We start from the raw sequence: 19,441 nt of genomic DNA on the forward strand, positions 1-19,441 counted from the left end.
AAACGGAGTCTTGCTCTGTTGCCCAGGCTGGAGTGCAATGGTGCAATCTCAGCTCACTGTGACCTCTGCCTCCTGGGTTCAAACAATTCTCTTACCTCAGCCTCCCGAGTAGCTGGGATTACAGGTGTGCGCTACAACACCCAGCTAATTTTTGTATTTTTAGTAGAAATGGTATTTTGCCATGTTGGCCAAGCTGGTCTCAAACTCCAGGTTCTCAGGTGATCCTCCTGCCTTGGTCTCCCAAAGTGCTGGGATGACAGGTGTGAGCCACCGTGCCTGGCCTATTTTAACTTTTTAACTTTATAAACTTAAATTTTAAAAAACTTTTTTGTAGTAATACTTAGCTTAAAACACAAACTCATTGTATAGCTGTACAAATATATTTTGTTTCTTTGTATCCTTGTTCTATAAGCTTTTTTGGTATTTAATTGTTTTTAATTTTTAAACTTTTTTCTAAAAATAAAGACACAAACACACACATTAGTCTAGGCCTACATAGGGTCAGGATCATAAGTATCACCATCTTCCATCTCCATATCTTGTCCCACTGGAAGGTCTTCAGGGACAGTAATACGCATAGAGCTGTCATCTCATATAATAACAATGCCTTCTTCTGTAAGACCTTCTGAAGGACCTGCTTGAGGTGGTTTTATAGTTAACTTTTAAAATCTATAAGCAGAAGGAATATACGTTAAGACTAAAGATATGGTATAGTAAATACATAAGCAACATAGTCATTATTACTAAGTGGTATACAATGTACATAATTGTATATGCAATGCTTTTACATGACTGGCAGTACAATAGGTTGGTATACAACAACATTGCCACAAACATCTGAGTAATGTGTTACTATGATGCCACTTGGCGATTGGAATTTTTTAGCTCCATATGATTATAATGGGTTGTGTGTGGGGTCCATTGTGGACCAAAACGTTGTCAAGTGACACATACCTCATTGTGGACCAAAACATTGTCAAGTGACATATACACCTCTCTCTCTCTCTCTATATATATATATATATATATGTATACACACACACACACACACACACATATATATAATGTATATACACACACATATATACATGTGTATACATATATATACACATATATATGTATGTATACACACACACACACATACACACACACACACACACACCCCTATTGGGATGATCAACTGTTTCTTGGAGATCCTCAGGGAGTAGAGTAAGTTTGAATAGTGATGAGATGTAAACCAGATTGTGAGGGATTTGTAACTGGGTATTTGGGATGTGAAGTTACTAAGTGCACACGGTTTTGTTTTTTTTGTTTTTTTTTTTCTTCAAGTTTAGAGATAAAGAAGAAATTAGAAGATACTTGTATAAAAGAATATTGAGGATAATTAAAGAATTTGTCAAGCTTGTTAAGCTTTGAGCTTTGTTAAGAGAATATTTAGGGCAGTCTATTTTTTCAAGTATGGTCCATTGAACACCTGTGTCAGCTCCTTTGGAATGTCTTCAAAATACAGATTCCTGGCCCTCACTACCTACCCAATCCCAGAGGGTAGAGTCCAGGAATCAGTGTTTTAAACAGTCATGCCTAAATGAGTTTTATGTACATTGTAGTTTGATAGTAACTCTTTTAATGGAAGATTTTAAAAAGGAAGCAATTGTTTGTGAACATATTTTGGAAACTGCTGGAGGATATTAATTAGTTTACTGTCTCGTTTCTCTATTTTAAAAACTTGACTTTAGGAAAAAATGAAACTAGATATATTTTTATTTTGGCTACGTCTTTACATTTTTATAAATTTTATTTATAAATAATTTTTCTCGGCCATGAATTTTAAACAATACAGAAGTGTTAGGCAAAAATTAAAAATTTTTTCCGGTTGTCATTTTGTACCCCAGAGGATACACAGCTAGCAGTTTGGCGTGTATCCTTCTAGAGTTTTTTATGCGTGTAGCAATGCATAAGACCCCATTGTCATCCTCAGCCAGCACTCATGGGTTACTCCTATGTATACTGTGCTATTACTTGCTTTCTTATCACCACTAATGCAGGGGTATTTCTGGGACACCCTGGGGAAGAGTTCTGTGTCCTTTAAACATGTTAATGGAAGACTTTCTTCCCAGTAAAAAAAGTCCTTATGTATGGAGTGGTTCTTACAGGATGTACTTGGTTCTCTAGGATTGCTTATTGATGACAAACTAGTCATCTATACATTCTAAGGTGTAGAAAATGTCATATAAGCTGTGTAACTTTCTGCACATAAAATGGGGACGTTTCATAACCAAATTAACTCCTTCTGTGTAAGTGGTGTGATCACACATGTTGTTTGGGCAGGACTTCTCTTGGGGGAAAGGAGGGACCTCAGAAGTTTTGGATTCTCTCTGACTTACCTGTGCCTTGGGATTACTTGTTTTCTTGAACGTTTTATTAAAGTTCAACACTCTGAGCTTTGTGAGTCTGAAATACAATCCAAACCTTTGCGATTTCTCAATAAATATTAAGGTTATTTTTTATTTCCTTGTATTTGAAGTTAAGTTACTGGCTTTGATTTGCTTTTGCTCTAGCAATTTAGAATACTTGAATATGAATTCTATATCAAAGGGTGTAGCATATGGTTGTCATTTAATGTTATCTGAATGAAAGGATATGCCCCATTTTCTCAGAAAACATTCGGTTAATCAGGAGTTATCCTCTTGCTTTTTTCTCCTTCAAAATAAAAATGGCTTTATTATTTAATTTCTTTCTGATCATTAAAGGTGATATAAAAAAATAAAAAGATATAGGAAATTCATACTTTCCTAAATCCTACAGTGTATTCGAAGATAAACTATTAATTTTTCAGAAATCTCTGTTGTATGTATAAACAATATATGTAGTTATGCATATACACATATCCGTGTGTAAGTATATGGGCACAGTTCTCTCTAAATGCTTTCATACTGCATATGTTGCTCAGGAACATTTTTCACTTGAAAGGACATCGTAGACCTTTTACTAATCAATAAATACACCTTTCTCTGATTTTATGAATATTATGCAGTTACCTAGTCATGCATAGTTAAGTTTCTTGAAAAGTTTTAATAGTACATTAGCACTGGATGCTCACATAAAAAGAAGTAAAGGAATAGCTACCAAGCACCTGGGATTTCTTCATTTCCTGTAGTGGCATATAAATATATCTGTGAATTTCTTCATATTTAATCCAAAGAGAAAAGATCATCTAAAGAGCTCTCATATCAGAAAATATGACCTTTTTAAAATTGTGGTATGCATACTTAACATGAGATCTACCTTCTTAACAAATTTTTAAATGTATAATATGGTATTGTTAACTATGGACATTGTTATACAGAACTCTAAAACAGATTCATCTTGTAGAGCTGTAACTTTATACCCGCTGAATAGCAGTTCCTCATTTCTCCTTCCCACCATTCTACTCTCTGTTTCTGAGTTTAACTATTTTAGATATGTCATGTGAGTGGAATCATGCATTATTTATTTTACTGTGCCTGGCTTATTTCACTTAGCGTGTCTTCTAAATTAATCATATTGTCACATGACAAAATATCCTTCTTCTCAAAGGCTGAATGGTATTTCATCATATGATATTCAATGATATTTCATTTCATTTTCTTGATCAATGCATCAGTCAATGGACATTTTGGTTGTTTCTGTATCTTGGCTGTTGTGGGTAGTGCTGCAATGAACATGGGAGTGTAAATCTTTTTGAGATCCTGATTTTAGTTCTTTTGGATATATGCTCAGAAGTGGGATTGTTAGGTCATATGGTAGTTCTGTTTTTAATTTTTTGAGGTGACTCCATACTGTTTTTCATCACTGCTGTACTATTTTACATTTTAAACAATGACTAATTTTTATAATCAGTGAATTCCTATAAACAGAATATTATATGTCAGAAAAGAAAAATTTACATAGCAAATACCTTTATATTTAGATTTTTCTGTTTAAATGTTCTGCCTACTTAATGTTCACCCATATTTTTGACATTGACTGTAGTGTAAATATTATTACTTTTAGTGTAGGTTTGTCAGTTTTCCATTGTACATTTTGTTTTGAAGTGTCATAGAGAAATAAAGGGGCTTTCCTGTTATGACTGAGTAAAACTTCTTTGAGTTTATGGGGAATTGTCCAGTGTTAACATTTTATAATTATATATAATTCATATTGTTCCAGGAATATTTAAATATTCAGGTTTATTCAAAACTTGCATTTTATGAAACAAGATACACTTAAAATAGGTTAACATTTCTCTGTTAAGAGCACTTTTCCAAAGTGCCATTCAGTAAAAAGTTAGATGGGGACCTGACATTACAAATCTTCCCCCAGCTTCCTTGGCCCTTGTTATTCCTCTTTCCTGCTCTATTTTTCGCTAAATTATTTATCACCATCCCCATTTCATGATACATTTTTTCTTACTTTTCTTTTTTCTTTTCTTTCTCTCCTTTCTTCCTTCACTTTCTTTCTCTTCTTCTGCCTTTTTCTTTCTCTCACTTTCTTTTCTTTCCCCTTTTTCCTTCTTTTGTAGCTTATGTCTCTTTGCTCCCCTGTCATATAGGCTCTGTGAGGTCAGGGATTTTAATTTATTTTGTTCACTGCTGTTATCCGGTGCTTAAAACAATACCTAACACAGAGTAGATTTCTGGTAAATATTTGTTGAATAAATGAATGTTGTTCTGGTTTAGTCTAGTAATAACGTTTTAGAATATCTATATCAACTGAGCTTTTCAGCTAATTTGCACATTGCTTTTTCAGTCTGTGTTTCACCAGCTGTTGAACAGCAATAAGTGTGGGATGATATCCCCTGATAAGAATATATAGTAGATTTTTATGTTTTGAATTTAGAGTAGAGCCATATGCCTTAAGACTTAGTTAGGCTAGAGGTTTTTGTTTTGTTTTGTTTTGTTTTTTTGTTTTTAATCTAATGGAAAAATTAAAGAACATAAAACAGATATTGTAATCATCCCCTCAAGATAAGCAGAATCTTCTCAGGAAATAATACTTCATAAACAGTTGAAATGAGGTTGCAAAACATAACTCTCATTATCCTGGAAATTCTTAAAGCAAACACAGCCAGAAGTAGCTCATTTCAGTCATTGAAAATGTCATACTAAAAGTACAAAAAATTAGCCAGGCATGGTGGCACCTGCCTGTAATCCCAGGTACTTGGGAAGCTGAGGCAGGAGAATTGCTTGAACCTGGGGGGTGGAGATTGTGGCGAGCCAAGATCACCCCATTGCTCTCCAGCCTGGGTAACAAGGGTGAAACTCCGTCTTAAAAAAAAGAATTTGTCACAAATGTACCCATAGAGCATCTAACTTTAAATAGTGCAACTATCTGTGTAGTTACCAGGAAAAATTCATTGCAAAAAATATGACTAGGTAAACATGAATAACTTACCATATTTTGACAGTTGGGAATAATGTAATTGAATTTTAAGAAATGTATCAGTTCTTGTGACTCAGTTGAGAGTAGTACATTTTATTATAAATTAAACAGACATTTGTAATGGAAACATTAAAATGTGTCAATGCAGTTTGACTATTCATACTAGTATTTATTTAATCTTTTGGGAAAAGCTACAATGAAATGATTGAAAGTCATGACTGTGGAGTTAAGTGGCCTGTGTTCATGTCCCAATTCTGCCACTTACTGGCTGGTTACCTTGGCTAGCTACCTTTAGCCTTGGTCTCTTCAACTTAATATTGAGATAGTAATAGTAGCCTACTTAATAAGGATCTTTTGAGGATCAAATGAAACAATGCATGTGCCTGACTCATAGTAATTACTCCAAAAGTTAGCTGTCAGTATTATTAATATTAACATTTAGTTGTTTACCTTGTTTAGAATTGTAGTCCCATTGGAGAGCAGCTTCATTCGGTGTTGGCCAATACTGGATACAAGCACATGATTGGACTACAACCCTCAGCTACCTTAGGAGCCTTAGACAAGTCATCCTCCACACCTTTTCCTTTTAGAACTGGATTGACATCCGGGAACATGACTGAAAACTTACAAACTTACATTGAAAAAAGTACACAGCTACCTGGTGGAGAAAATTCTACAAAGCTTGATGAGTGTAAAATTGTGCCTCAAAACCATTCCCCTCTTGAAAATGATCTTAAAAATGCAATGTCTTGTTTCTTACCAAAGAAAGCAAGTGACAACTCAAATATGCCTAACTCTGAGTTGCTGCCTTTTCTCCAGAATTTATGTAGTCAAGTTAACCATCTCCGTGTGGGAAATAAGACCGAATGTCGGGAAAACTTCACCAAGCATGGTGAACACATTCTTGGTGTTGGGTAAGTATTATTTTAAGGCATAAGAAGTTTCGATTTGGTAGCTGGGAGAATCAGATGAAAGGAAACAGATTTGTCTCAATGAGTACTGCCTAAAATTTGTTTCCAGAGATAATTTTAGCAGCTTTTACGTTTTACCACTAATATACTTAAAGGGGATAACTACAGAGTAGAATGGATTACTTTGAAAGAAGTCTCAATAACTGGAGGTTTTGCACACTTCTCAGGCATTTTGTGGAAGGGTCGCAAGTATTAGCTCACAGTGGGAAATAGAAAGTGATTTGCATGAATGGAAAGGAGCTGTGGGAATCATAATCTTGATGTTATTTTTAATGTGTTTGTACTGTTTTGTGCGTGGGTATGTTAAGCATGTCATTGGGGCATTTTCCTTAAAGTTATGTTTGGTCTAGGAAAATTCCTGCATTATTAAAAAACTATATTGGGATAATGATTATTTGTAGTTTACAAACTAGTATCCCCAACTTCTTAATCTCTTATTTTGGCAGTACATATTTGATTAAGATGTAGCTAAGTATTTAGTAGTATGTTCCTAATTGCTTAAGTAGATATAGTGTGTCAAATGGTATTCTAGACTGGAAATTCTGGAGTCTAGGTGTGATTTTGGCTTAAACATGTTGCCACACTGTTTAATCTTTTTTAGCCTAAGAGATTTCATTTGAAAATGAGGTAGTTGGATTATTTTGTAACTAAACAGCACCAACAACCAACAGGATTGAGTTGACATTCATAGAGAACTGTACCAACAATAGCAGAATATACATTTTTTTTCAAGCATCTATGGAAGATTTGCAAAGATAGATTATATCTAGCAAATCTGACCAAATTCAAGAGGAATGAAATAAGACAATGTATGTTTTCTGACCAGAAATGAATCTAACTAGAAATCAATAAAAGACAACAGAATTTCCAGATACTTGGGAATTACACAGCACACTTAAATTTATGGTTCAAGAAAAAGTCTTGACAGATATTAAAAGTAATACACACAGAAATGAGTGAAAATACAACACATCAAAATTTGTGGGATGCAGCTAAAGAAGTGTTGATAAGTATTTATAGCACTAAATGATTACATTAGAAAAGGGGATTGTTCTCAAATTAATAGCATAAAACTACAACTCAACCAAAATAAAATAATCAGAATATTTCTATAACCATTAAAAAGATTTAATGTATAATTTTAAAGCCAAGCAAACTGAGCTAAAAGCAAGCAGAAAGAAGGAAATAATAAAGAACAGAAATCAATGTAACTGAAAACAAGCAAATAAAATCTGTGAAGCCAAAAGCCAGTTCTTTGAAAATTTCAATAAAATTAATAAACTTCTAACAAGACTATCAAAAGATAAAAAGAAAGAAGTGTAAACATCAGTATAAAAGGAATGTACTGAGATGTCACTGCTGATCCTAAGGCCATTTAAGAGATAATAAGGGAGGGAGTATTACAAACAACTTTATGCTCAAAATTTGGCAACCTAGGAGAAATGGATTAATTTCCCCAAAACCACAAACTACCAAAATCAGCCAACATGAAATAAATAATAGAATAGTCCTATAACCACTAAAAATATTTAATTCATTATCGGAAAGCTCATGAAAAAGAAATATCCATGCCCAGATGGCTCCACTGGAAATTTCTACTGAACATTTAAAGAACACCAATTTTACATGCTCCTAAAAACTAGAAGAGGAGGGAAGACTTTCCAACTCATTCTATGAAGTCAGTATTAACCTGACACCAAACTAGATTGCCCCCCAAAACTAAAATACAGAAAAATACATATAAATATATGTAAAATATATAAATCTGTAAAAATAAAAGTTTATAAACTTAACAAAATATATGCAGGATATGTGAACTGAAAATCGTAAACTACTGATAAAAGAAGACCTAAAAACTGGAGAGACATACCTTATTCATTGATTTAAAGGCATAACATAGTAAAAATGCCATCCTCTTCTAGTTGATATATAAATTTAATGCAATTCCTATGAAAAGTTGAGCATGATTTTTTATAAATATAAATGAGATGATTCTAAAATTTAGAAATGGAGAATTTTTTAAAATGGAAAGATAAAGGAAATAGAAAAAAATTTGAAAAATAATAAAGTAAGAGAAATCACTACTTGATTTCCAGTCACGTAGCCACAGTATTCAAGACTGTGCTATTGTCAGAGAGATAGTCATATAGATGGATAGCACAGAAATAGCTCTACACAAGTACACCAACTGATTTTTGACAAAGATGTAAAAATAATTCAATAGAGGTAGAATTGTTTTTTTAATGTGCTGGAGCAGTTGGATATCCACAGGCAAAAAATGAATTGTGATTTAAACCTTATACTTTATACAAAAATTAACACAAAATTACTTATAGACTAAAATGTAAGATGTAAAACTACAAAGTCTTTCTAATCTATGGGAGAAACTGGGGACCTAGGACTAAGAAATGAGTTCTCAGATATGCCACCAAAAGCATGATCCATAAAATAAAAAACTGAAAAATTGGGCCCCATCAAAATTTAAAACTTTTGTTTGTAAAAGACCCTGTTAAGGGAATTAAAATAAAACTGGGAGAAAATATTTGCAAATTACAAATCCAGCAAATGACCTGTATCTGAAATACATAAAAAACTCTCAAAACTCTATGTTTAAAAGAAAGAAAAAAAACCTAACAATCCAGTTAGAATACGGATGAAAGAATAGTCATTTCAACAGACAGGATATACAAATAGCAAACAAGCGCATGGAAAGCTGATCAACACTGACTTCATGACTGTTAGGGAAATGCATATTAAAACCACAAGATATCACTACAAACTTATTGGGATGCTTAAAATTTAAAAACAATAATGATGTCAAATGCTGACAAAGATGTGTGGGAACATACATTGTTGGCAGGAATATAAAATGGTACAGTCACTCTAAAAAGTATTTTGGCAATATCTTAAAAACTAAACATGTAGTTACCATACAACCCAGCAATTATACCCCTGGACATCCCAGATAAATGAAAGCTCATGTCCACACAGAAACTTGTACACAGTTGTTCATAGAAGCTTTCTTTGTAATAGCCCAAAAGTCCCAACTAAAACATCTTATTAGGTGAATGGTTAAACTGTGATACATCCATATCATGCAATGCTGGTGAGCAGTAAGAAGTAACTTAGATGTCTCTCAAAGGCGTTTTGCTGAATGACAAAAGAGAATCTTAAAAGTTCACATACTGTATGATCTCATTTATATAATAGTCTCAAAATAATAAAATTGTAGAGATGGACAACATACTGATGGTTAGCAGGTATTAGGGAAAGAAGAATTCAGGGAAGTAGATATGACAATAAAGGAGTAGAGGAAGGAGATCATTTGTAGTGAAGGAATAGTTCTGCCTTTTGATTATGGTGGTGTTTAAATACATATGTGTACCTGTGATAAAATGGCATAGCACTACACACACACATTATACTAATATCAATTTCCTGGTTTTGATATTGGATTATAGGCAGACAAGATGTAACCATTGGGAGGATTGGATAAAGGGCACTGAGGAACTAATATCTTTGCAACTTCCTGTGAATCCATAATTATTTCAAAATAAAGAGCTTCTTAAAAACTCTGGTGTATTCTAGAGTAGTGGTTCTCAGACTTTTGGTCTTTACACTCTTAAAAATAATTGAGGATCCCAATAAACTAGGCTACATAAAAATATTTATTTGTTTAAAAACAATAAACCCACTGTGTATTAACATAAATAAGAGTGTTTGTGAAAAAACTGCCGGACTGTCTTCTAAAATTTTATCGAGAATAGCATTATTTTAAATGTACATGAATCAATACATAATAGCTTTTGGCTGTTTTATATATATTGAATTATAGCGTGTATAGTCAAATATAGCTAGTAAGAGCACAGTAGGAATACTGAGAACAGACTGGATTAATCTCTGAAAAAGCATATATTTATACACTAAATCTCTACAACTTTGAAATTTTAGGAAAGAGAAGAATACACAACTACAAATTCTGTTAGTCATCAGAGCAATAACATACATTTTGTAGCCTCTAGAAAATTCATGATTATGAGGATGAAAAAGTAAAATAACATCTTAGTATAAATACACTTGTGATCTCAGTGAATTTCTAAAAGAGTCGTAGAGACCCCAGGGTTTTGTGGACCACAGTCTGAGAGTTACTGTTCTTGTTTTGAGATGGAGTCTTGTTCTGTCACTCAGACTAGAGTGCAGTGACTCAGTCTCGGCTCACTGCAGCCTTCATCTCCTGGGTTCAGTCGATCTACCCAAGTAGCTGGGACTACAGGCACCCACCACCATACCCTGCTAATTTTTGTATTTTTAGTAGAGATGGAGTTTCACCATGTGGGCCAGGCTGGTCTCAAACTCCTGACCTCAAGTTATCCACTCACCTTGCCTCCCAAAATGGTGGGATTACAGGTGTGAGCTACCATGCCTGGCTCGAGACTTACCGTTCTAATGTTCATTGTGAGCATTAGAAATTGGTGTGCTTTTTATTTATTGGCTTTCCCATTCTAAATTCTCAAGTGTTTTTATATCAGGTTAATAAAAGAACCTTCCGGTAGTTTAGTAAGGTTGTTTGTATGAAGGAAGAAAAAACTATAGAGTTGCTTGGGGAAGTATTTGAAAATATACGTGCTAACTTTAGAAGAAAATTGGGCAAGATTAGTTTTGATTTGGAGCTCAAAGCAAAACAACACTTTCTAAAGACTTGTTCTTTCAGGGTTCCTTTTCACTCTTATATTTCTAGTTCAATTGTATACTAAAAAAGAATTAAACAATAATATGTTGGGCATTTAGGGCTGTGATTGCCTGTTGTGGATGTGCATTAGAACCTGAAAATGCATTGTAAGAAGACAGAGCAGAGTTGTGGAGACAAATCTCAATATATGTTGGCTGCTTGTTTTATAAGCTTGATTGTTTTTGTTATATTAGGGAAAATTTATATATTTTTTAAAATGTATTTTTAGAATGGAAGAGCAACCTGTTTTTTCCTACTTGGAAAAGATTCTTTCTAAAAATATGGAACTGATGGAAAAGAAACTTATGGATTACATTGATCAGCGAATATATAAACTCCAGGAACACATTGATGATAAGATTGCTTTGTTAATGGACTTGCTGCAAAATCCCAACTCTCCGCCCACTGGGATGCCTCTAAGACATTATGACTCTGGAGAAAGACTTTCAAATGGAGAAAGATAAGCACTCAACATAAAACAGTGTACTGCAGATATTTATTACATATTTATTACAATGCCAAAACCCAAAAATATTTAAGAAAAGCAAGTATTTAATGTCCTTTTAGGGATCATTGTCTTATATAAAGTGACCTCAGTTTTCATTTTTATTACACTTATTATTTTAAATCCAGTATTGTACACTGAGTTAATATGATACAAATTACTTTTGCTCATGATATTTTTCAGTCTTACAGAAATTTACATATACTTGTGTTGTGTTTAAAATGCTTGAGGATTTCTAATATAGTTCATTAGTTTGTATTGTATGTGTGTTTAAGTATAAATTTTATTTACACAAATATTTTATAGTCTTAGAAATATGAAAAATGATCCTTAGAGTATTTGATTTTTTTTCTTTTTCTAATTATCTTGGGAAATTGGATACTTCAGACTTGGAGCCTTTAATTCAGATTATTAATTTACATTTTGTATTGTTTATCTGAGATAATAAATAAGGTATGATATTTGGGATGTGTAAAATTAGCTCACTCTGGGCCTGTTAATACTATTTGTTTCATTACAGAGTTGCTCTGGGTAGGAAAGTAAACATCAGAACCAGCCTAGTCCTTGTTAGGATTAGTACTTTGGATTTAATGTTTCCTGTAAAACAGGTGCAGTCATCTTGTTTGACCTCAGTAACCCCAGACAGTATAAGAAAACCTCTTTTGAGCTGATACAGGTTTTCTCCCCAGAATTCTTTTCTGGCATGTTTATTGTGTGAAATACTGAGCCTCCGCATGGAAGGATGAATACATATGAGTCAAGAGATTGCAATTCTCTCTGGTAGACTTAGTTTTCAGATTTTATAACTATTGTATATGTGTTGAAAGGTGATATATTCGCATATAAAAATAAATATACCTGCTCTGGAAACTACTTGTCTTTAGTTAGTAGAACTGTTTTATTTTCAACTAATCTTTGCTTCAAATGTTTTATCTTTTAGAAAAAGGATGTCTCATACCCTTTAATGTTTTGGCGTATTTGTTCTTTAAAAGTCTTAACTGATGTAATGCCTGCATGACATAGTTGAATTTCTACCCTGCCCTAACTCTGCGTATCTTTAAGAAACAGAATGCCTGTGAAAAAAGTTCCCTTTGTAACCAGACCAGTGGAGACTGATAACAAGCAGGATACCTGACCAGATGACTTGAAAAAGACCTCAGCCTTATTATAATCTTATTTCTGTGCTAAATGACACTCCCGCTAGTGCCATGACAGTTGACAGTCGCCATGACAATGACCAGAAGAAGCCATGAAAGGACAAAAAGAAAGGCAGCACTCTCGTTTCAGGAAGCTTGCTGCCCATTTCTGAAAAATACATGAATATTCCTCCCTTTGCTTTAATATGCAACAGCTTTATTAGATAAATTATATTTTAACCCCCTCAATCCTCATTAGTTGAGAAGCTGATTTGTGAGCCATGCTCCGGCTTCTCAATTCTGTGGCCATTGAATAAAACCTGCACTGTTTGTCACTCACTTTTGGTTTCAGGCATTGGCTTTGTGACACCCAGCAGGGAAAGACCCCATCTTTTGGAGGACCAGCTTTGTTGGTAACAAAAGGAAGCCTGATTTGTGTGCTGTTTGTTCATTTTCATCATGCTACAGAGGTGACGTAGTATACGGAACAAACTGTGACCACGGTAATGTCAGGATTTGCATATCCCTTTTGTTATTTCCTGAAGAGCCATTATTTATGGGACAGTTCCTATAGATATAAGATAGTCTCTCCTTTCTCATTGAGAAGTCTGTCTCACTGAAGTTTGAGTCTGTTTGTTGATAGTCCTGCATCTTCTCGTAGTTGTGGTCTGTTCATTGATTCACAGAATGCCTCACTATGATGTAGTAGCAATTACCGTATTCTAAGCAAGGATGATGAATGAAGATAGGGGCAGACAGTTGAAAGGTCATTTCTGAGTTCCTTCTGCATATATTTTATGATAAAGTAATTGGGAAGCAAGAAAAAGTAATATTTGGCAATTTGAAATTTGATAAATTTGTGATTTCTCTACAGATTTTATTTGTTATTTGGAACAATGTCAGCATAACATAGAGGAACTGTTATTTGAATTAGCTTAGTGTTTATATTAAAAATCAAAGACAAAATATTCCTAAAAGTGTTTTTTTTTTTTTTTTTTTTTTGAGACAGTTTCACTCTGTCATCCAGGCTGAAGTGCAATGGCATGATCTCGGCTCACTTCAATGTCCGCCTCTTGGGTTCAAGCAGTTCTCCTACCTCAGCCTCCTGAGTAGCATACCACCACACCTGGCTAATTTTTGTATTTTTAGTAGAGATGGGGTCTCATTGTGTTGGCCACGCTGGTCTTGAATTCCTGACCTCAATTAATCCACCTACCTCAGCCTCCCAAACTGTTGGGATTACAGGTATGAGCCACTGCACCTGGCCTCTAAAAGTATTTCTATTTCAAATGGCTGATTTCGTTTGGCTTCCCAGTGTCAGGCAGAAAACTTGTGAAATTAAAGTATTATAGTCTGGCTCAGCATGGTGGCTCACACTTACAATCTTAAAAACATTTTGCGAGGCTGAGGCAGAAGGATCACTTGAGGCAGGGAGTTTGAGTCCAGCCTGGGTATACATAGTGAGGCCCTGACTCTACAAAAAAAAAAGTGTTACAGTTAAGGAGCCATGCAGGGTCATTTATTAAGGGTCAGCATTTTTCATAGTTGTGAAAACATACTTGATTAACAGGGAAATTAGTTTCCTTCTTTGAAATAGAAAAGCAGTATTTGCTAGGATGTTTCCATATTGACACAAATGTTCAATTGTTTTCAAACTTAGAAATGTATTATGCAAGTCTTTGTAGTGCATGTGTTTATAGAAGTTAATAAATTCAAGTTTTTTATTTAAGGCTTTTGAAAAGCCATTTTAGGTTCACAGGAAAATTGAGAGAAGCTACAGAGATTTCTCATATGTTCCCTATCCTCACATGTGTATAACCTCCTAAACTATCAACATTCTCACTAGAGTGGTACATCTATTACAACTGACGAGCCTAGATTGACGTCATTATCACCCAAAGTCTATAGTTCACATAGAATTCATTCTTAGTGTTGTACAATCTATGAGTTTGGACAGATGTATAATGACATGTATCCACCGTTATTGTATCAAACAGATTAGTTTCACTGCCCTAAAAATCCTCTATGCTCCACTTACTCATTCCTCCTCACTCCCCAACCTCTGGCAGCCACTGCTCTCTTTATCATCTCCACGGTTTTCCTGTTTCCTGAATTCCATATAGTTGGACTTGCCCAGGAATTGCAGTCCTTGTGGTCTAGACCCCCTTTCAAGTTTATTTAGGACCCAGAGCACTTCAGCCTGCAGTGTCCAGGCTTGCCATAACTCAGGTTCCAACCACTGGGAGGGGTGATTCCCCTCTGGCTGTAACTGGTCTAAATGCTCCTTCCGTGGGCACTGGCTGAGTTCTGCCTGGTGTTGCTTTCTGCTGTGACAGAGAAGCACTGAGTTTCAATGCAAAGTCCCACAATCACTGCGCTCTCCCTCTCATCAAGTGCACAGATTTTTTTTTCTCCATGTCATTTAGCCACTGCCAGGGGATGGGGGAGGTGAGTGATGTTGGCAATTTACGACTGTCTTTCCCATCCTCTTCAGTGCCTCTTGCAGTGATATGAAGTTAAAAACATTTACTGTGATCACTCATCTTTTTGCTTGTTTGTTTTTCGAGACAGAGTTTCACTCTTGTTGTCCAGGCTGGATTCCAATGGTGCAATCTTGGCTCACCACAACCTCTGCCTCTCAAGTTCAAGCAGTTCTCTTGCCTCAGCCTCCCAAGTAGCTGGGATTATAGGCGTGTGCCACCACAACCTGCTAATTTTGTATTTTTAGTAGGGATAGGATTTCTCCATGTTGGTCAGGCTGCTCGTGAACTCCCGACCTCAGGTGATCTGCCCACTTCAGCCTCCCAAAGTGCTGGGATTACAGGCCTTAGCCACCATGCCCGGCGGTTTTTGGTTTTTATTAAGATGCTTTTTTGGTGTAGATAGTTGTTCAATTTGGTGTTCCTGTGGGGAGGATGTTTGTTTTACCTTCAGCCTTCATCAGTCAGGAGACAATTAAAAGGGCCGAAGGCATGACCCTCCTTATAAGCTCCATCTTGGCCAGGGACTGGGCAGCTTTAAGGACTGACAGCCATCTTTCTCTGTTTCCTTCTCCTGGATCAGTGTCCTTTAAAAACTAAAATCCACACAGTTCTTTGTATGTCTTTTCCATAAGATTCATGGTAAAAAATGGAGACTTTTGTTGTTTGTTACATTTATTAATATAGTATAATGTGCATGCTTGCGCATACATCTTTGGACACTTACAGTTGTTTCCTAAAGCTAAGTGTTTAGAGGTAAGATTACCTGGTGAAATTCCATGTGCTTTTTATATTTAATATGTATTACAGTATCACCAGAATGAACCTGATACTAACTTAATCTCCAACTAATAATATTTAAGAGTTATTTTTTTTTACACACTGGGGCCAGCAGAGCACTCAAAAAGTTCTAAAATTAGCAAGCACCTTTTAAAGAGCAGTATTTTGACAAAAAATATGTTTTACCTTCAGCCTCCATCAACATCAACTCTGCCAATCAAGAGACAATTAAAAGGGCCAAAGGCATGAGCCTCCTTACAAACTCCATCATGTCAGGGGCTGGTAGCCTTAAGGACTGGCAGCTTTTGTAGGCTCTGTGTTTCATCAGCTGTCTGGACACCTCCAGGGAAACGTCAGTTCCAGCCACACAAGGGGTAGATTTGTGTGAGAATAGAGCAGCTCCATGACTAGTTTCTTAGCAGTCCCCACGGTGAGAATTTCCTCTCCTCAGCTCCTCGCTCCTTCCTAGAAGGGTTGCCCCCAGTGGCAGCTCTTTGTGGGGATCTCCAGCAGCTGGCACCCAGCAGGCAATGAGAAAATTGCTGTGGAAATGACAGGGAGCTGGACCTTTGCGCTGTTCCTGCAAATCATGCACTGGCATTTGAGGCCTTTGGCATTTGAGGCCTTTTACATTTGAGGCCTCAGTGACATCTAAGGCCTTTGGGCCTCTGGCCTGGGAAGGAAGGCCTGTGGGAGACCAGAGGATCAGTAGGGCAAGGTGGAGATGTGGCACCTGGGCAAACTCTGGTTCCAGCTGGGTCACTGTCCTGCCGAACGCCTATCAACTCCAAACTCATCAGGCTCAAGAGGCCAAAGAAGAGACTCAGAGCCAGAAACTGAGACATGGGATTTTATTATGGACTACATACAGGGGACAGAGTTCAGTGTGGGCTGGACAGAATAATTGCATAGCCCAGTGGAGATGGGCTGGGAAGGAAAGTCGCAACTGCTGGCAAAGAGCATGCAGTTTATGTGGCAATTTCACTTAGCACCCTCCCCCTAGCAGTCTCCACCTGGCAGCCTTCACTTAACCCAAAATGGCCTTGGCCTCCTGTTTGGCCTACATTCCATAGGATGGGATTGGGGCTCAGATGTTCCTCACAGACAAGAAATGAATCTCAGGGCTAACCACTCCTGGATTCACTACCTCTGAACACACATTCAGGTGCATCTGCCACACAGGGTTATCTCAGGGTATGCTTAAGTTATTGATGTCAGGTGTGTTTACCTTATAGTCACTCAGATGCTCTGCCAGATGACTGAGGGGTGAGGAGAGGGGGCAGAGCATGGGGAGGAAAAGGGAGTGCAGATCCTTGTTCCCCTGCAGAGATTTCTAACAGGTTATATCTGGAGAGGCTGGAGCAGTTAGCTTGGTCCCTTGGGCACTGTGTTTTGCAGCCAAGAGCAGGAAATCCTGATGTCCGTGATGAGACTAGGAAGGGCAAATGTGTGTGTATCAGGGAGGGTGGGGCTGCTCTCTTTTCATTTTCATTTATTTAGCAAATATTATGTAATGTTCTGGGTCCTGAGCAATACAGAATTGAACATGAGAGACATAGTCTTGTATTCTAAATGGAGAGTTAAAAAACAAAAATAAATGAAGAATTCACATAGTGAGAGGAGCTCTGACTACAATAAAATGGGTGACCTGTTCTATTAATAGACAGTGGCTGCCTTGGGGAAGGGAGGAAATAAGAGGGTGGGAGATAGGGAGTGAGTCTTGAGAGATGCAATCTGAGCAAAGAAAGATAAAAGGGAGGCATTCATGTGTGATCTGAGCTCTGGGGTTGCATTTTAGGCAAAAGAGAGGGCAAGTGCAAAGGCCCTTAGGCAGGGAGTGGCTGAGCACACCTACAATATTAGGGAAGAAAGAACAGCCTGGTTGGATGTGAGTGGGAAGAGTGAGCTGGGAAGGGAAGATGGGGAAGGACCTGTAGGACCAATGAGGCATCTAGGTTTCACTCTAAGTTCAGGTGGAACATTTCGAGTGGACAATGCCAGGATTGGCTACTTTTTGAAGAACCTCTGTGCAGCTCTGTGGAGGTTTGACATTGGTGTAGGTTGTATCTCCTGCGGGGAAACCCTCTAGCTACTGCCAACTCCTCTGTATTGTTCTGACTGTGCTGCAGCCCAGCCCAGCGTGCCTACCTGGGGCGAACACAGTCCTATGCTGTGACCCAGGGGATCCATTCCTTGTTGGACCCACACCTGATGCTGCAGGGGAAAGGCAGCACCTGAGATGCCGGAATGTGATGCTCAGGAGGAGCTTGGGCATTCTCCAAGACCCCTGCCCAGCTCTGCTCCATTCCTGTCTGCTTAGGCTGGCTGTGGATGAAGTAGGACTGGGTTGTCCTGGGGTGAGTGAGCAGGGTACAGGCATTTGAGAGGGGACTCTTCTGATTACTAAGTGCTGCTTACTCACAGCTGTGTCCACAAATAACCACCCCCACCCGGGGCTCTCCCTCTGAACCCCTCTCCCTCTCCCATGACCAGGATCTCCAATGTCCCTGATCCGTCTGCACTGAGTGTGAGTTTCATGGCCATACTCTGAGGGGTGGGGTGGGGGGGGGTCCTGGTAAAAGACCCAGGCTTCTGGGTCCAGTCAGGAGGGAAGCCAACTTTAGGCCCTTGGCAACTTCCTGTGGATCATGGGGTGCTGTGGGGTCACCAGGCCTCATCTCACTGCTTCTTCCCTGTCACCTGTGCAAGTCCCCACTTCACATCAAGGACACAGAGGCTCAGATGGGTCAAAGGACTTCCCCTGGTGAAGGCCAAATCAGGATGGGAACTGAGCTTGTAGGGCTCTAAAGCCCACGTGTGGTACTCTGCCCTCCTGCTAATGGGGGCATCCTGAAGACCCTTGTCCCACAGACCTCCTTCATGGCTCCCCTGGAATGCCTGCACCAGGCATAGTTGCCCATGTTCCTGGATCCCCCACTGGGTGGGGTAAGAGAGGACTTGTGGGTGCTCTTTCTGCTCAGAGCTTGCTGGTTACAAAAGTGTATCAGTGTCAAAGGATGGAGACAGTGCCCAGAAACTGGAGGCTAAGAGGTCACTTCCAGGAGGGGGTCTCAGGGCTGTCTCCAGGGAGTTGCTTGGCTCCAAGGGCGGACGGCTCCTCCAGAGCTGCTGGGACTGGCCTCCTCTGGCCTGTTTCCCCAGCACTAAGGTCCTGAAGATCCCCGAGACTGCCACACACTCTGCCTGGAGCCCTGGAGCTCAGCCAGCAGGTGGCCCCCCAGATGCTTAGTTCTATCTTTGTTCACCACCCCATCGCCTGGATGCCACAGCTGTTTCTTTCATTTGCTATTCCTGTTTTCCTGTTTACTCCTTTAGTAGGTAACCAACTGTTACTAGTTAATATAATTCTTATTCCTTTTTTTTTTTTTTTTTTTTTTTTAATTTTTATTTTTTTTTTTTTTTTTTTTTTTTTTTTTTTT

At 37.6% G+C, this 19,441-nt stretch overlaps 1 protein-coding gene across 1 annotated transcript in view; it reads left to right on the plus strand.

The window, feature by feature from the left end:
* Positions 1-13,080, plus strand: part of CUNH10orf88 (chromosome unknown C10orf88 homolog) — a 21,375-nt gene extending 8,295 nt beyond the window's left edge. The window contains exons 5-6 of the mRNA XM_017497884.2: positions 5,860-6,314; positions 11,330-13,080. Of these exons, the coding sequence (XP_017353373.1) occupies positions 5,860-6,314; positions 11,330-11,564 (690 nt within the window). The 3' untranslated portion in view covers positions 11,565-13,080. The remainder of the gene's footprint in view (positions 1-5,859; positions 6,315-11,329) is intronic.
* Positions 13,081-19,441: the final 6,361 nt, after the last annotated feature.

The sequence above is a fragment of the Cebus imitator genome, unplaced genomic scaffold, assembly GCF_001604975.1.
Source record: "Cebus imitator isolate Cc_AM_T3 unplaced genomic scaffold, Cebus_imitator-1.0 Scaffold235, whole genome shotgun sequence".
In the NCBI taxonomy this organism is placed as follows: domain Eukaryota; kingdom Metazoa; phylum Chordata; class Mammalia; order Primates; family Cebidae; genus Cebus; species Cebus imitator.